At 39.2% G+C, this 19,889-nt stretch overlaps 1 protein-coding gene and 1 pseudogene across 3 annotated transcripts in view; one reads left to right on the top strand and one right to left on the bottom strand.

The window, feature by feature from the left end:
* TBC1D19 (TBC1 domain family, member 19) overlaps positions 1–19,889 on the bottom strand; it is a 171,520-nt gene that overhangs the window by 109,012 nt on the left and 42,619 nt on the right. For both annotated transcript variants that reach the window (XM_011935632.1, XM_011935631.1), the window contains 3 exons: positions 5,170–5,244; positions 3,620–3,683; positions 2,258–2,304 (listed from right to left, as the gene is read on the bottom strand). In XM_011935632.1, the coding sequence (XP_011791022.1) occupies positions 2,258–2,304; positions 3,620–3,683; positions 5,170–5,244 (186 nt within the window). The remainder of the gene's footprint in view (positions 1–2,257; positions 2,305–3,619; positions 3,684–5,169; positions 5,245–19,889) is intronic.
* Positions 13,957–17,207, top strand: LOC105507214 (annotated as a pseudogene). Its single transcript, XR_001001057.1, has one exon. The product of XR_001001057.1 is annotated as a non-lysosomal glucosylceramidase pseudogene (transcript).

Below are 19,889 nucleotides of genomic sequence, written 5' to 3' on the forward strand. Positions count from 1 at the left end.
TTTAGTGCTTCCTTCAGGAGCTCTTGTAAGGCAGGCCTGGTGGTGACAAAATCTCTCAGCATTTGCTTGTCTACAAAGGATTTTATTTCTCCTTCACTTATGAAGCTTAGTTTGGCTGGACATGAAATCCTGGGTGAAAATCCTTTTCCTTAAGAATGTTGAATATTGGTCTCCACTCTCTTCTGGCTTGTAGGGTTTCTGCTGAGAGATCACTGTTAGTCTGATGGGTTTCCCTTTGTGGGTAACCTGACCTTTCTCTCTGGCTGCCTTTAGCATTTTTTCTTTCATTTCAACCTTTGTTAATCAACAATTACATGTCTTGGGGTTGCTCCTCTCGAGGAGTATCTTTGTGGTGTTCTCTGTATTTCCTGAATTTGAATGTTGGCCTGCCTTGCTAGTGTGGTAAGTTCTCCTGGATGATATCCTGAAGAGTGTTTTCCAGCTTGGTTCCATTCTCCCTGTCACTTTCAGGTACACCAATCAAACGTAGATTTGGTCTTTTCACATAGTCCCATATTTCTTAGAGGCTTTGTTCATTTCTTTTTACTCTTTTTTCTCTAAACTTCTCACTTCATTTCATTCATTTGATCTTCAATCACTCATACCATTTCTTCCACTTGACCAGATCAGCTACTGAAGCTTACGCATGCATCATGTAGTTCTTGTGCCATGGTTTTCAGCTCCATCAGGTCATTTAAGATCTTCTCTACACTGTTCATTCTAGTTAGCCATTTGTCTAATCTTTTTTCAAGGTTTTAAGCTTCCTTGTGATGGGTCCGGACATCCTCCTTTAGCTTGGAGAATTTTGTTATTATCGACTTTCTGAAGCCTACTTCTGTCAACTTGTCAAAGTCATTCTCCATCCTGCTTTGTTCCATTGCTGGCAACGAGCTGCGATCCTCTGGAGGAGAAGGGGCACTCTGGTTTTTAGAATTTTCAGCTTTTCTGCTCTGGTTTCTCCCCATGTTTGTGGTTTTATCTATCTTTGGTCTCTGATGATGGTTACCTACAGATAGGGTTTTGGTGTGGATGTCTTTTTTGTTGATGTTGATGCTATTCCTTTCTGTTTGTTAATTTTCCTTCTAACAGTCAGGTCCCTCAGCTGCAGGTTTGTTGGAGTTTGCTGGAGGTCCACTCCAGACCCTGTTTGCCTGGGTTTCACCAGCAGAGGCTGTTGAACAGCAAATAGTGCAGAACAGCAAATACTGCTGCCTGATCCTTCCTCTGGAAGCTTTGTCTCAGAGGGGTACCAGGCTGTATGAGGTGTCAGTCAGCCCCTACTGGGAGATGTCTCCAAGTTAGGCTACACAGGGGTCAGGGACCCACTTGAGGAGGCAGTCTGTCTGTTCTCAGAGCTCAAACACTGTGCTGAGAGAATCACTGCCCTCTTCAGAGCTGTCACACAGGGACGTTTAAGTCTGCAGAAGTTTCTGCTGCCTTTTATTCAGCTATGCCCTGCCCCGACAGGTGGAGTCTACAGAGGCAGGCAGTCCTCGTTGAGCTGTGGTGGGCTCCACCCAATTCGAGCCACCTGCCACTTTGTTTACCTGCTCAAGCCTCAGCAATGGCAGATGCCCCTCCCCTAGCCAGGCTTGCCACTTCGTAGTTCGATCTCAGACTAGTAGTGAGCAAGGGTCCATGGGCGTGGGACCTGCTGAGCCAAGCACAGGATATGATCTCCTGGTGTGCCGTTTGCTAAGACTGTTGGAAAAGCGCAGTGTTTAGTTGGCAGTGTCCCGATTTTCCCGGTACAGTCTGTCATGGCTCAGAAAAGGAAATTCTTTTTTCCCTTGGCTCAGAAAAGGAAATCCCCCAACTCCTTGTGCTTCCCAGGTGAGGCGATGCTCCCCCAGCTTTGGCTCACCCTCCATGGGCTGCATCCACTTGCCAACCAGTCCCAGTGAGATGAACCAGGTACCGCAGTTGGAAATGCAGAAATCACCCATCTTCTGTGTTGATTATGCTGGGAGCTACAGACTGGAACTGTTCATATTCGGTCATCTTGGAACCCACTTCCTACAGTCACTATTTTTTAATCAAAATTATCCTAACTGATTTACCCCATGCTAATCCTACCATATTCCAATATATTTTCTAATAGTAATTTTCAAACACAGATCTGATCATGTCATTCCACTGTTTCAATGACTCTGGGGCTTTTTACATCCTAATCCCTCTGCCTTGATATATTTTTACATCATCATTTATTCACCTTATTCGTTCATTAATATATGTGTATTTATCCAATAGAACCTACCTCAAGAAAATCCTTAGGTGCATAAACAGGTCTGAAAAGGCTTAAATCTAGAATAAGATAGATTATAAACAAAATTTCAGCTAATAATATATGAAGTCTTATTAAATAAATGTAATCATTCTTTCATATGTTATCATACAAATAGATTAATTCAAACATTTCTTGAGAATCAATTATTTGTCATACACTGCATTAAGTACAGAGAACACTAAAATGAAAAGACAATTTCTGCCCTTCCCGTCCTAGATGACATATTCTGGAAGAAATTAAGAGCATCCTATTCACAGATCGTAATTATTTATAACTGAATTGGCCAAACAAGGTCAATGTAACATAAAGGTTCTATATGAGAATTTTCAATGTACTTAAAATACAAACAATGCATTCTTAGTGAATTCCTCTAGTTGTATTAAACTATTCCCCCTTTTGAACTCAAATAACTATATATAATCACTCTATTATGATATTTATATCTTACCTAGTCCCCTACATGTATTTTAGCAGTGGTAAAGGAGAGGGAGGAGGGGTTATGTACATGTCTGTCTACACAATTACAAGCATCTATCATAGTAAATGAAGTATAGTTGTTATTCATTTTACATTTACAAAATTGACTACATTTTAAATATTAAAATGAACAAAAATAAATTCTTTAAAACATTTTAAAGTCTTCAAACGTATTTTTCACTATTTATCCTATTTTTAACAACCCAATATAATTAAGCTTGCACAATATTTACCTTAATTAAAAGACAAGAATCTCAAAAATCCACTGGATAATTTATTATTTTATAAAAATGTTTTTAAACGCTGCTTTAAAAAAGGATAAATAAGGCCAGGCACAGTAGCTCACACCTGTAATCCCAGCACTTTGGGAGGCTCTGGTGGGAGGATCAGAGGATTACTTGAAGCCAGGAGTTCAACAGAGAGAGCCAGGGCAACATAGCAAAACCCCATCTCTACAAAAAAATAAAAAAATTAGCCAGGCATGGTGGTGCGTGCCTATAGTCTTTGCTACTCAGGAGGCTGAGGTGAAAGGACCCTCTGAGCCCAGGAGTTTCAGGTTAAAGGGGGCTGTGATCAGGCTACTGCACTCCAGCACAGGTAACAGAGTAAGACCCTGTCTCTAAAAACACAAACAAACAAGCAAAAAGCTGCTCCTGATGTCTGTATTTATTAGTTGCATGTGGTGTCTGGGAGTTTGAGTAAGCCAGTCTAACTCTGGTTTTCCAGAAGACAGAAAATTAATGAGAAGGAAAATTAACATCTTCACAAAAGAATCGTTAATTATGTTATTTTGCATCCACAGTTAAGAAGGCAATCTTTTTCCACTACTACATTCAGAAAAAATTGTTCACATACCTGGTTCATCAGTTCCCATTTCATTCCATTTATTAAGAAGTTCTTTCTGTTCTCCAACTGGCCTCTGGAAAAGGTAATTTAAAACTGGTTTCATTTCATTTTTGAAGTCTAGCAATACAACTAAAAATAAGAATCAATAACTTATTTAAAAGCTTACATAAACTACAATAACAGGATAAATAATTTCATTAAACATGTTGAATTTGGGGGTAACTGCATTTAAATTATTATTTAACTATTATGTTATATCTAGTCTCAATGGCCTAGTTAGAACATGGTGCTAATGCGTCCAATAAAAGAAGGTAAGTGATCTGTACTGGCCAGTACATTTCACAAAGAAAAACTGCTCCCCAGCCGCATACTACATCTCTTACCCCCATCCAGCAGACTCAGAAAAGCATCATAAGAGGGACTGGTCAAGAGAGTGTGACTAAGAGTTAGTAGCATTATCTTCCTATATGAAAGGCAGTATATTATACAATACTACATATTTAGACAGTTTTTAATATAAATGTATCCTTTTTAAATACCATCCTTCTGGTGCCTTCAGTAATTTTTCCTTGGATATTATTCAAAGTATACCCACTACATCCTGTCCAACAACAGGGAATAAATAGCAGGTAGGGAGAATGAAGTAAAGGGAAACTGGTCTCTCCTACTTGTGAGCAGCTACAAAGAATACAAAACATCCCTCAAGTGTTTTTTCTTTTCTTTCTCATCTTTTCTCCTCAATGCTCAGAGTAACGTAAGTGTTGAATATTAGATCTAAATAGAATTCCAGTTCTACAGAGAGAAGACAAATTATCCTTTTTGTTTCCTACATTAATACCGAAAGATGGTACCATATTGCCTGTTACAAGATCACAGTATGCCTGAACTCTATCTGTGATTCAAGAAATACGGCTATTGTGCTAATTAGCCAAAAAGTAAGGAGACTAAAGGTAATTAAAATATTTAAAGCATATTGCTAATCTTTACAGCCAAATCCTAACTCATCTATACTACAGATTCATATTTATATTTATTTGCAAAGACACAGGTTTGTTACAATAATAATTATAGCACACGAAATAGAAATCTATATAGAATGTACCCACATAATTGGCCTTTTACAGATTTTTGTTTCAAACCAAGTTGATATACTAGTAAAAATAAATAAATAGGCCAGGCGCAGTGGCTCACATCTGTAATCTCAGCACTTTGGGAGGCCAAGGTGGGCGGATCATGAGGTCAGGAGATCAAGACCCTCCTGACTAACACTGTGAAACCCCGTCTCTACCAAAAATACAAAAAAATTAGTCGGGCGTGGTGGCATGTGCCTGTAGTCCTAGTTACTTGGGAGGCTGAGGCAGGAGAATTGCTTGAACCCAGGAGGCAGAGGTTGCAGTGAGCCGAGATCACGCCACTGCACTCCAGCCTGGGTGACAGAGCAAGACTCTGTCTCTAAATAAATAAATAAATAAATGTGCCTAACAGTTATATAACTTCATGATACTTTCTAGTATTTGATTCACAATGAAATACTTAAACAGAAAAATGTTTAAAAGTACCTTTCGTGCCAGTGGGATACTCAGTTCAGTGCACATACTATTTAAACTCTTCAAAATTCTTTTTTCCCAACTTCCCTGAAACATAAAAAACAATCAATTATCTTTTCCAGTAACTATACTAAAACTAATAAAAAATATTAAAGATATTACGAATTACATAGAAATGGTAAGGTTGGTTGAGACTGGTTATCCCTATTTATTAGTTCACTCAACAAATACTGACTATTGCCTACTATATGCCAGATACTATCCTTTGTGCTATGAATTAAGCAGTGAATAACAGAAAGCCTCAGTCCTCAAATAACTGACATTTTAGTTTAGGATGGGAATAAGCATAGATTTTTTTTAAATGTCAACAAGTCATATGGTAATAAACATTATATAGAAAACATTTATGAAATGCTTAAATTTAACTTATCTTTTTATCTGATATTTTCTATCTAACATTTTTCTATCAGATAAAAAGATAAGTTAAATTTAAGTATTTCATAAATGTTTAATACTTAGGAATCCCATTAACGACCTAGTAAAAGGTAAAAATGTACAGAAATTTTTTTATTACATTGTAATTTTCCCAAAAATGAAATTTCACCCATAAATACTTCAGCATGCACATTCTTAGAATAAGGACTTTTTCCAACACATCACAATATCATTATTATATCTAAGAAAATTAATATTTCATGATGTCATACTTAGTCGATACATGTTCAAATTTTCCAGCTATCTCCATATATCTTGTAGAGTTTTTTAAAATCTGAGATCCATTCAAAATTCATGCATTACATTTCATTGGTTGTTATGTCGCTCTCTTTCAGAGCAGTTTAATCCAGAATCTCTCTATTCTTTTCTTTTTTATGATACTGACTTTTTTGAAAGGTCCAGGCCAGTTATCTTTTAGACTGTGCCACAATCTGGATTTGTCTGACTATTTTTCACAGTATTGATTACCTTCTTCATTATCCCTTCCATTTGTTATAAAATGGAAATTAAATTTCAATAGTCCTAGGTTTGATCATCCATAAATACCATATTTTATATACTATTCTTTTCAATGACAAGCGAAAATGCCATAATAATGTTTTTTGTCTTTTTACTAAATGTGCCTACAGACCACTTCTGGGTCACTGAAACCAAAATAAAATAATACCAAAGTCCCAAAATTCAGACCTAATAAGGAAGCAAAGAGAGAACTGTATATTACTCATAAAGAACAGTAATAATCAATTTATGAAAGTGGAATAATAATAATAGTTCTCTTATATGGTTGTTACAAAGATTAAAGATGTTAATACATGTAAACTGACTCAAACAGTGGCATAATATGATAATTATCATTCAGTAAGTGATGGCTTTTACTACAGCAATCATTATTCATAGCTTCTTCAACACACACATTCAAATACATTACTCTTTATCTGAAATTTGCTCTGCAAGTTCAACTCCCACCTCCAACATTGTTATTCTTGTCTAAATAAATCTTATTCACCTTTTAGGTATCAGCTTAAATATCCCTTCCTCCATTAAGACTTTTCTCACCGGGTACCCAACCAAGATAGCATTAGGTGACTTTGCTTATGGGCTCTCATAGCACCCTGTCCTTCACCTATCATGGTACAAATCACACTGTGTCTAGCACATAATAGTGCTCACTAATTAAACAGATTTCTCCTCTAAGTAATGTTGCAAGTATTTTAAAAAATTTTAATGCAATGGCCCAAGCAGTGAATGAACAGAAAAAAATCATCTGAAGGATAGATATCGAGCTTTGTGAAATGTATAAAGTTCAGTTTACTACATTTATAGAAACAGATTTTCAAGAATAAAAGCATACTCAATACATTACATGAAATAGCCCCCAAATTAACTCTATTTATTGGCCTATTTTAATTCTCTCCTTAACTATAAATAATTCTCTTAGATCCAAAACTTATTTGGTACCTCTTTTTTGGGTACATTGTTAATGAGTAAACATTTATTATAATGATACAACCCACCTTCCACATTCAATATCTTTACACCCACCTTATTCAGATAAATCTCATTCACCTTTCTGATGTCAGATTAAGTATCATTTCCTCTAACGAGCCTTCTGTTATCTGCTGCCTCCCACCCCCAATGGTGGAGGAAACAGGTAAGAAAAAGCTTATTAAAAAATACTTCTAATTAAATGATCGCAATAAAATAAAATTTGCATACATATTAAAAATCCAATCCCTGGATTTTTATTTATCCTATCCTATCATAGGAACCAAACTGCTAGCTATTAAATTATGGCTACAAATGTTCTCATTTTCAATCACTCATGCAAACAGCTCTAGAATTGATACAAAGGCATTAACTCTCAGACATAAAAACAAAACTAAAGTTATTAAATACAATAGACATCGATGTGTAGCTCATAATATACAGAGTTGACCCTTGAACAACACAGGCTTGAACTGTGTGGGTGTACTTATATTTAAATTTTTTCTAATATGAGCAACAATTTCAAAAAACCTCACAGACAAACCACATAGCCTAGACATACTGAAAATTTTAAGAAAAAGTTGAGTTTGTTCTGAATGCATAAAATATATGTAGATACTAGTAGCCTATTTTATCATTTCCTACCATAAAATATACACAAAACTATTATAAAAAATTAAGATTTATTAAAAACACATATATACTTTCAGATTATACATGGTACCATTTGAAATTGAGAGAAATACAAAAAAACATAAAGATGCAGTATTAAATCTCAACTGCATAAAATTAACTGTAGGACATACTATATTACTGTAAAAATTTTGTAGCTACCTCCTATTGCTATTGCAGTGAATTCAAGTGCTGTGAGTATCTGCTTGAAACCCTGGGTGATGCTAATCATCTCCATGTGAGCAGTTCCACGGGCCTGTAAATTGTGTACTGCAGTAAAAAGTGATCTCTCGCTGTCTCACTTTTTTTATTGTATTGAGCACAATATTGTCCCTGAATAATAGCATGGGACCCATACAAAAAGCCACTAGTGATGCTAGAAATGCTCCCAAGAAGAAAAGTCATGACATTGCAAGAAAATGTTGAATTGCTTGATATGTATGGAAGATTGAAGTCTGCAGCTGCAGTTGCCCATCACTTCAAGAGAAATGAATCCAGCATAAGGACCATTGTAAAATAAGAAAAGGAAACTCATGAAGTCATTGCTGTAGCTACACCACCAGTGGTGAAAACCTCGCTTTTTTTTTTGCAGAACACTCTTTTATCTAGTATTGAAAATACAACTTTTATGTGGGTGCAGGGTTACTAACAGGCATACCTATAGACTCCAAATATGACTTGAGAAAAAGTGAAGTCATTATATGACAATTTAAAGCAAAAGAAAGGGAAAGGATCTAAAGCTGGAGTACTTAATCCTAGCCAAGGATGGTTTGATAATTTTCAAAATCAGTTTGGCTTAAAAATATCAAGATAACAAGAGAAGCAGCTTCTGCTGACCAAGAGGCAGAAAATGAGTTCCCAGATGCCATTAAAATCATTGAGGAAAAAGAATATCTGACTGAACAGGTTTTTAATGCAGAAGAGAGTGCCTTATTCTAGGGGGGAAAAAATAGGACTTTTATTAGTAAGTAAGAGGAGCAAGTACCAGGATTTAAGGCAAGAAGAAATAGGCTAATTCTACCATTTTGTGTAAATGCAATTAGGTTTAGGACCAGGACTGCCCTTATCTGTAAAGCTGCTAACCCCTGAGCCTTGAAGGGAAAAGATAAACATCAATTGCCAGGCTTTTGGTTTTACAACAAGAAAGCCTGGACAACAAGAACACTTTTTCTGGATTGGTTCAATTTATGCTTTGTCCCTGATGTCAGGAAGTACCTTGTCAGTAATGGATTGCTTTTAAAGCTCTTTTGATATCGGACAATGCCCTTCACCTCACAGAACACCATGAGTTCAACACAGAAGATATCAAATTGGTCTACTTACCCTCAAACACAATGTCTCTAATTCAGCCTCTAGGTCTGGGTCATAGGGACCTCTAAGGCTCATTATATACAGCACCCTATGGAAAAGATTTGCCAATGCTATGGAAGAAAACCCAATACCGAGATCATCATGACAGTCTGGAAGACACATACCATTGAAGATGCCATTGTTGTTATGGAAAAAGCTATGAAAGCCATCAAGCCCAAAGCAGTAAATTCCTGCTGGAGAAAACTGTTTCCAGATGTTGTAAAGACTACACAGGATTTACAAGAGAGTCAATCAAGGAAATAAGAGATTGTAGATATGACCAAAAAAGGTTGGGAGTGAAGGGTTGCAAGATACGGATTTTAGAGAAATTCAACAGCTAATAGACACTACACCAGAGGAATTAATTAAAAACGACTTGATGGAGATGAGTGCTTCCAGACCACTGTCAGAAAATGAGGAAGAACACATAGAAGAAGCAGTGCCAAAAAGCAAATTGACATCAGACAATCTGGCAGAAGAGTTCTGATTATTCAAGACTGCTTTTGACTTCAGTGTCCATATCATGGAAAGGTCCATTTTGCAACACGGACCCTTAAAACTAAAGCAAACAGTGAAAGAGGACTGGAACCATATAGAAATATTTTTAGAAAAATGAAAAAGTAAAAATGTCAAATGGGAGTTCCAATGTATTTCTGTAAAATTACACCCAGTGTGCCTGCCTCTCCTGTATCCCTTCCACCTCCTCTACCTCTTTTGCCTCTGCCAGGCAAGATAGCAAGACCAGCCTTTCCTCTTCTTCCTCATCCTCAGCCTACTCAACGTGAAGATGATTTATGATAATTTATGATGAAGATATTTATGATGGTCCACTCCCACTTAATAAATAATTTCTTATTTATGATTTTCTTCATAACATTTTCCTTTCTCTAGCATTCTTTATTGTAAGAATATAGTATATAATATATATAAGATAAAATATGTGTTAATCCACTTAATATTATCAATGAGGTTTCTGGTCAACAGTAGGCTATTAGTAGTTAAGTTGTGGGGGAGTCAAAAGTTATATGTGAATTTTTGACTGCATGAAGGGTCAGCACCCCTTAACGCCACATGGTTTAAGGGTCAGCTGTTCTATACAAATTTTCAAGACTGCAACACAATTTTAAAACAGCATAAAATTCACTAAAAATTCAAACATGAAGACCATTCAAAATAGAAAGACAACTTTTGGAATGACACTTAGACAAGATGTTGAATATTTGTTAACTTATCCTTTAAATAATTATTTTGGCAAAAACAACTCATTCAGGTATTTTCTGTAAAGTGATGAATCACAGTTGTCCAAATAGATATCACTTTGTACCAAGAATTTCAATTTACCAACTCTAAATTTAACATTAGATATAATATATAGAGAAAGAAGTCAAGAGAAAAAGTTACACAGAAAACAAATTAGACATCATAAGAAAGTATTCTGAATAGAAATAATTGATGAAACACAACTATGCGATTTACATGTGTTTACATATGTTATTTTATTTGATGAAACACAACTATGTGATTTACATGTGTTTACACATGTTATTTTACTAACCTACAAGATGTGTATCATTACTGTCATTTTACAAACGAGGAAACTTAAAAAATAACACATAAAAGCATAATGAGAAAGACTGTTAAGAATGTAAGAAGTGCTGATTAAAACTTATTTGATTATCATTTTTTTCTGAGCTATACAATTAAAGCAGGAACCTAGAAATGACCCGGAACAGAGAAATACTATGACTAAGCACTGAGGAAAGAAAAAAAAGGGTATATCCAATTCAGAAAAGTGGGGATTTTTAATAACTAGAACAGGGGGAAATGAGGTATATTATCTGAGTTTTTAAATGATGAAAATACATTGATTTAGCAAATATTTATTAGCCACCTATTAAATACATGCCACTAAAGATGAATAAAACAGCATTTCTGTCACTAAGAAACACATCACTTTTGTAGTGGAAGTCAGGAGGGTAAGAGAGATACACAAATAATACGGGACAGAGATAGTTTGCAAAAAGTTCATAAGATCTCTATCAGTCCATATGTCATAAACTACAGAAAAAAACATGAAAGAATGAACAAAGAAACAGGAAAGCTAGATATGGCTAAACTTGAACATTGTCAATTGAACATATACTACTTCCTTGAAAATCCTACAAATAATGAAAGAAAAGTGACCCCAGTTGTTGGCCACGTCTATCCTCCGTCCCATATCTATAACACTATGTCAAGGTGGAGAGGTCTTTTCCAAGGTATCTCTTGCAAGAACTTCAGTCAGATGGTCAGTGAAGTCATTTCCATTGAAATCTTGGATGGTCAAAGGAGTCAGTTCCATAGTTATCAGTAACAGGAATAGAATTTCCTGACAATGAGGGGAAATCCAAGATGAAGAAGCAAGCGGCTGCTTTCAAGCTTGGCCAGCCTTTAGGTTCCCTCAAGAACTCTAATCTTAATTAAGTGGTATCCATTCATTCTTTTGTTCACTCGCTGACTCACTGACTAATATATTAATATACTGAAAGCTGTCTATGTGCCAAGCACAAAATGAGGATCAGTGAGTAAATGTAGTAAGGAGCAGACGACTATGTAATATCAAAAAGACACTTTGCAACAATTAGAAATATTTACCTCAAATATAACTTAACTCAGTGAAATTATGAGCTCCTTGTTTCCAGAAGTCCTGGAGCAAAAGGAGATGAGAAGTGAACACTTGCCAGAGTTTGGACTGGATAAACTTGAGGTCCACTCTAGCTCCAGTTTTATAGACAACAATTTTTCTCAGGTCCTATTCGTGGAGGTGGATAATTTGTCCCTAAGTCTTAGAAGAAATGCCAAAACAAAAAAAATCATTATTATGCCTGTGCTATTATTTAAATAATTTCAATGTACATTTAGCACCCCAAAATAAATAAATAGATGGCTTTCACCCAAAAGACTTACAAAATAAATTCAAAGCGTTCATGTTATCCACAAGGAAAGTGAATGGTTTTTTACATTTAAAATGTTCAGATAGGAAGATATTTACCTTTTATCCAAACCTGTACCCTCTCTAAATGAAGTTATTGTTGCCTTCAAGTAAATTTCCCTAATAACTGGAATCTATGGCATTGACTCAAAGGATTTCAGGAATTTCATAAATAAAGCAATTTCTAAGTATGAGAAGCAAAAAATTTATAAAAGATTCACAATTATACTATTTTTTAAAATTAGCATAGCATTACTACCTTTTAATAACAATGAAGGTAAATAAAATATCTTTTAAACCATATATTAAACAAATAGCATGTAAAAAAAACTTAAGAAATTATAAAATCAGAAAACTATTTTCTTCACCCTGACAAAAAATAAAACTAAAATAATTATAACCCAGGTATCTAATAGAAAAACATTTTAGTAATTCTTCTCTGATTATAAAAATAATATATCAAACAACCAATATTAATATTTTGTCTTTCATTTTTCTATGCATATGTATGTGTGTAATTGAGACATATAAACACATATATTTTGGATTAAAGTGAAATTATATTGTTTTATATTTTGCATTCTCCATATAAGATTATAATGTATGCCTTTTTGTATTCATTACAATTCTTCAAAAATGACATTTTTGATGACTATATAGCATTGTTTCTTTTGGAAACAGCATGTCATATTTAAGCAAGCTCTATTGTTACCCATTTTGATTCTTTTAAATTTTTTACTATTATTATGAACGTAAGTTTCTGTGTTTCTGATTCTTTCCTTTATACAAGGTTCTAGAAGTGGAATTACTAGATCAAAGGGTCTGAATATTTTCTAGGAATATTCTCTGTTTTTTCTTTATGCTATTCATTCATAATTTTTAAAAAATATCGATTGTCTACCATGGACTGGGGACTGTGCCAGATGTTAGAGATACAGTGATGAAAAGAGAGACTCAGGTCCTACTTCACAGAGACTAAAGAATCTAAGTGATGATACAAATAACCCAAGTATTATAGTAGAGAAGTATAGGGTGTGGAGGATGGACAAGACAGGAAAAGTACCTGAGTATCTGAGATCTGGGAGTCAGACAGCCTTCCTAAACAACCTGTCATCTCACTTGATAACATAAATGATGTGCAGAAGCTAGCAAGAAATATATGGGATGAGAAGAGGCAGTTTCAAGTATACCCAGAAACATACGGGATGAGAGGAGACAGTTTCAACTATAGCCAGAAATATATGGGATGAGAGGAGGCAGTTTCAAGCAGACGCAGTGGCATAAGCAAAAGTTCTCCTATTGCAACAAGTGGAGGAGGTCAAGTATGATTAGAGAGAGAGAAAGTATGTGCATGGCAGGCTGGGGAAGAACGGTGTGAGAAGGCAAGAGATGAGACTGGAACTAAAGAGGTCAAGATCATTTCTACCTTTGTAAGCCATAATAAAGAATTTGAGCTCTAGCCCGGCCGGCCAGACCGGAAAGGGCTCCGGTTGTCCCGGCGCCCAGGGTCACCTTCCCACGCACGGGCTGACACCGGGGCGTGGGCGCTGCTCCGGAGCCGGCCTACGGGACCTGGCGCCCAATCCTGGGGGACCCGGTGCCGTGGCCCAGGGGCCGGGCCGAGGTCCCGGGGGCGGTGCCTTGCGGGCCCGTCCCGGAGCGGTGCCTGGTGGGCTGGCCCCGCAGCTCCTCCCCTCTCTGCGGGCCCAGTTGCCCTTTGGCCGAGCGAGTTAATCATCGCGGCTCAATGACGACGAGGCGCGACCCTTCCCGTCCAGGACCTACAGCGACAACCGAAGGAGAGCCCAAGGCGGCTTCACTGCTGTCGCCGCCGCCACTGAAGCAAGAGCTCCCCGGCTCCACTGAAACACCAGCTCATCTAAGCTTTCCCCAACGCCCGGCCCTCCGGGACGATACCTAACAACCACTGGCGCCCACATCTGGAATAGGCTGGCGAGATACTTAGTATCCGAGGGCTCAGAACTTGGGGCCATCGAGGTCATTGGGACCCAGGATCCAGGAAACATGGGAACTGGCGTCCCAGCCTCGGAGCAGATAAGCTGTGCCAAAGAGGATCCACAGGTTTATTGCCCTGAAGAGAGACTAGAGGCACCAAGGATGTGCAGGTTACAGACTGCAAGAGTCCCGAAGGCAACCGACCCCAAAGAGAGACGGGCTGCTCCAATCCGGAGGACTCTGGGCAGCTGATGGCTTCCTATGAGGGTAAAGCTATGGGCTACCAGGTGCCTCCCTTTGGCTGGCGCATCTGTCTGGCTCATGAGTTTACAGAGAAGAGGAAACCCTTTCAAGCTAACAATGTCTCCCTAAGGAACATGATAAAGCATATAGGCATGGGCTTGAGGTACCTGCAGTGGTGGTACCGGAAGACCCAGGTGGAAAAGAAGACGCCTTTCATCGACATGATCAATTCTGTACCCCTAAGACAGATTTATGGTTGTCCCTTGGGTGGCATCGGGGGAGGCACTATTACCCGTGGCTGGAGAGGCCAGTTCTGTCGTTGGCAGCTTAACCCTGGAATGTATCAGCACTGGACAGTCATCGCTGACCAATTCACAGTGTGCCTACGTCGGGAAGGGCAGACTGTGTACCAGCAAGTCCTGTCCCTGGAGCACCCAAGTGTCCTCTGCAGCTGGAACTGGGGCCTGTGTGGGTACTTTGCTTTCTACCACGCCCTCTATCCCCAAGCCTGGACTGTCTATCAGCTTCCTGGCCAGAATGTCACCCTCACCTGCCGTCAGATCACACCCATCTTGCCCCATGACTACCAGGACAGCAGCCTGCCTGTAGGAGTCTTTGTGTGGGATGTGGAAAACGAAGGGGACGAAGCTCTAGATGTGTTCATCATGTTCTCCATGCGGAATGGACTGGGGGGTGGAGACGATGCCCTAGGGGGTTTGTGGAATGAGCCCTTCTGTCTGGAGCATGGCAGGGAAACTGTCCAGGGGCTGCTGCTGCATCATCCAACCCTTCCAAACCCCTACACAATGGCTGTGGCTGCACGAGTCACGGCAGATACCACGGTAACCCACATCACAGCCTTTGATCCTGACAGCACGGGGCAGCAGGTGTGGCAGGATCTACTTCAGGATGGACAGCTGGACTCTCCCGCTGGCCAAAGCACCCCTACGCAGAAAGGAGTAGGCATTGCTGGAGCTGTGTGTGTTTCCAGCAAGTTGGAACCTCGAGGCCAGTGCCGCCTGGAGTTTTCACTGGCCTGGGACATGCCCAGGATCCTGTTTGGAGCTAAAGGCCAAGTCCACTACAGGCGGTATACAAGGTTCTTTGGCCAGGATGGAGATGCAGCACCTGCCCTCAGCCACTATGCACTGTGCCGATACGCAGAGTGGGAAGAGAGGATCTCAGCTTGGCAGAGTCCAGTATTGGATGACAGATCACTGCCTGCCTGGTACAAATCTGCGCTGTTCAATGAACTATACTTCCTGGCTGATGGAGGCACAGTATGGCTGGAAGTTCGTGAGGACTCCCTACCAGAGGAGCTGGGCAGAAACATGTGTCACCTCTGCCCCACCCTACGGGATTTGGCTACCTTGAGGGCCAGGAGTACCGCATGTACAACACATATGATGTCCACTTTTATGCCTCCTTTGCTCTCATCATGCTCTGGTCCAAACTTGAGCTCAGCCTACAGTATGACATGGCTCTGGCCACTCTCAGGGAGGACCTGACACGGCGACGGTACATGATGAGTGGGGTGATGGCACCTGTGAAAAGGAGGAACGTCATTCCCCATGATATTGGGGACCCAGATGATGAACCATGGCTCCGAGTCAATGCATATTTGATCCACGACACTGCTGACTGGAAGGACCTGAACCTGAAGTTTGTGCTGCAGGTTTATCGGGACTATTACCTGATGGGTGATCAAAACTTCCTGAAGGACATGTGGCCTGTGATGGAGTCTGAAATGAAGTTTGACAAGGACCATAATGGACTCACTGAAAATGGAGGCTACGCAGACCAGACCTATGATGGATGGGTGACCACAGGTGCCAGTGCTTACTGTGGAGGGCTGTGGCTGGCAGCTGTGGCTGTGATGGTCCAGATGGCTGCTCTGTGTGGGGCACAGGACATTCAGGATAAGTTTTCTTCCATCCTCCACTGGGGCCAAGAAGCCTATAAGAGACTGCTGTGGGATGGCCGCTATTACAACTATGACAGCAGCTCTCAGCCTCAGTCTCGTAGTGTTATGTCTGACCAGTGTGCTGGACAGTGGTTCCTGAAGGCCTGTGGCCTAGGAGAAGGGGAGACTGAGGTGTTTCCTACCCCACATGTGGTCCGTGCTCTGCAAACTATCTTTGAGCTGAAAGTCCAGGCCTTTGCAGGAGGGGCCATGGGGACTGTGAATGGGATGCAGCCCCATGGTGTCCCTGATAAATCCAGTGTGCAGTCTGATGAAGTCTGGGTGGGTGTGGTCTACGGATTGGCAGCTACCATGATCCAAGAGGGCCTGACTTGGGAGGGCTTCCAGACAGCTGAAGGCTGCTACCGTACCGTGTGGGAGCGCCTGGGTCTGGCCTTCCAGACCCCAGAGGCATACTGCCAGCAGCGGGTGTTCCGCTCACTGGACTACATGCAGCCACTGAGCATCTGGGCCATGCAGCTAGCCCTGCAACAGCAGCAGCACAAAAAGGCCTCTAGGCCAAAAGTCGAACAGGGCACAGGACTAAGGACAGGGCCTATGTTTGGATCAAAGGAAGCCATGGCAAACGTGAGCCCAGAGTGAACCGTCTGAACTGTGGGAGGAAAGCGCTAACAGCCCAGCCTCCAGCCTGGCCTTTCCTCCTTCCCCTCTGAACCTCCTGCAACCCTGAGCCATCAGGATAATCATACCCCTTCCCTTCTCCCCACCCAGCTGTGCCAGTAAATGGGGGTTGAGGGTGACCTAGGCAGCATTAGAATCACTTATTTATTTCTTTCCTCACCCATTCCCTCACTGCATGAAATGTTCAGGGAGGTCAGTTCATTTCCCCAGGTACATTCATGGGGTGACAGACACATGGGTACAAATAAAAGACCCAGAAAGCCAAAAAAAAAAGAATTTGAGCTCTATCCTCAAGGTATTGGAAATTTTAGGAACTGGAGTGACAGTATGGAAGGCAAAAAGACCATTAGGAAGGGGGTGAGAACTGAAGTAATGCAAAATTAACAAAATTATCATATTTGCCAAGGTTACTGGATTGATAGAGAACAGAATAAATTCAACCACATAGCACATCTTGAGTTTGCCTAAGCATTTCTGAGCTAGATAAACAGACTGAATATCAGGTAATGTAAATTCTGGAGCCAGGGTGTCCAGTTTCAAATCTCAGCTCTACCGCTTTCTCATTTTGTAAAGTGAGACCTAAGACCACATTAGTAACTCACCTCATAGGGTTATCGTGAATATTATTAAATGAGTGAGTACATGTACAGCACTAGAATGGTACCTAGGATATAATTAGGGATCTATATGCTTATTAGTATTGTTTCACAAGAAAACTCATGCACTTATATTTATCACACTGTATATCTTCAAATACGGCTTTCACTGAAGGGTGTAGCAAAGTAGTTCCCAAGGTATTTTACATGGAAATAGGGTTTCATGATCACGCAAGCTTGAACAACATTGGATTAAATAAAATTAAACAGGTTTCTTTCCTGCAGAACTTCTCCAAACCTTTAACATGCCAAAATAAATTGTGAGCAACAAAATTAAAAAATATTGAAACTCAAAGTAGAAAATTAATATCCGTGAGTCCATACTGATATAAATAAATAACTGAATACACAAATAAATGAGGAAGAAGAGAAAACTCTTTCATGCGGAAGAATTCCAAATAATTTAGGTAGATATCACTCCTTAAGGAAATGGAACATAATTCTCCACTCCTTAAGTATGGGCTATATGTAGCGACTTACTTCCAAAGAGTACAGTATGGAAAGAGGGAAAAAGAGTAACATTACAGTGAAGAAGCCTCACAAATACTACCTCAGTCAGATGATGAGGTCAACACCAACAGCGATAAATCATGCTAATAGTATGTACCCTGATATGATGTGATAAATGTAAATGGCATTTTACATCTGTGATCTTCCTCCAAAAAACCCACAATCCCAGTCTAATTATGAGACAACATCAGATAAATTCCAAGAGAGGGATATTCTACAAAACACCTGAACAGTACTTCTCAAAACTGCCAAAGTCATCAAAAACAAGGAAAGTCTGAGAAACTGTCATAGCCAAGAAGAGCCTAAGGAGACATGACAACCAAATGTAATGTGGTGTCCTGGATGGGATCCTGGGTCAGAACAAGGACATTAGGTTGCAACTAAGGAAGTCTAAATAAAATATGGACTTTAGTTCATAATAAGGTATCAACCAATATGGCTCACTAATTATAACAAATGTACCATACTAATGTTAAGATGTTAATAATAAGGGAAACTAGGTATGAGATCTACGAGAACTCTCTGTGCTAACTTCTCAAAACTCTTCTAAAACATAAAGTCCAGTAAAAATAGTAAAACAAATTGTGATTCATCAAGAGGAAAGTAGTGTTCCTCAATTTGCAGACTTACTTGTCCAAGGAACCCTTTTTTGTGGAGCATATCTCAAGGTTAGTATTTAGCAGAAAACATTCTTGGAAATGCTGATGCAGAATAAGAAGCTTCATAACCTCATGAGCCCAGAAAATTAAGTACTAGAGTAGCTTGCCAGAAACTGCAGGAAGCTGATTTATAACCCAACTCTGAAGACACGATCAAGAGCTAAGTGAAGTTAAAGTAATTCATAAAATTTTAATCGAAAAAAATGAATTGAATTTTTCCAGTTCAATTCAATTCAAAATATTTTCTGCCCATGTTTAACTGAATACAAAGTGAAAAGAAACACTAACTGGATTTTTAAAGCTTCATTTTTGTTAAAAGGGGCAAAGAAGAACCTAGTAAGAAACCATTTGTATACTACTCCTTCCCAGTGCGCAGACGAAACTTCCTAGTCACTTTCCGCTAGTCACACAGCACTTCTTACTTTGTATTACATCTAGTGTCCAAGTCTTATTTCAATTACTAAACCTTACTAAACCTTGCAATTACCTGAAGGCAGAATCAGTATCTAACTTATTTCTGAATTTCGGCAGCACAGAATCTTCTACTGAGTAGGTATTCAGTAAATATCTTTAAACTATTATAATAACTGGGAAAAGATATGGCTAAATCCTTTACTATCAATCCAACATAAAGTTACTAAGCTTCTGCTACATAAAGGCCAGTGTACTAGATGCAGCAGTTATGTAAAAATATTTTTAAACTGTTACTTCTTCCAAGAGGCATATAATAAAATGTCAGAAAGATGTATACAGAAATTACTATAACAGGTCGAGCCCAGTGGCTCACGCCTGTAATCCCAGCACTTTGGAAGGCTGAGGCAGGTGGATCACTTTAGGTCAGGAGTTTGAGATCAGCCTGGCCAACATGATGAGACCCATCTCTACTAAAGATATAAAAATTTTTGCACATTAATTTTGTATCCTGAGACTTTGATGAAGTTGCTTATCAGATTAAGGAGATTTTGGGCTGAGATGATGGGGTTTTCTAAATATACAATCATGTCATCTGCAAACAGGGACAATTTGGCTTCTTCTTTTCCTAACTGAATACCCTTAATTTCTTTCTCTTGCCTGATTGCCCTAGCCAGAACTTCCAACACTATGTTGAATAGGAGTGGTGAGAGAGGGCA

Source organism: Colobus angolensis, unplaced genomic scaffold (assembly GCF_000951035.1).
Source record: "Colobus angolensis palliatus isolate OR3802 unplaced genomic scaffold, Cang.pa_1.0 Scaffold146, whole genome shotgun sequence".
NCBI lineage: Eukaryota > Metazoa > Chordata > Mammalia > Primates > Cercopithecidae > Colobus > Colobus angolensis.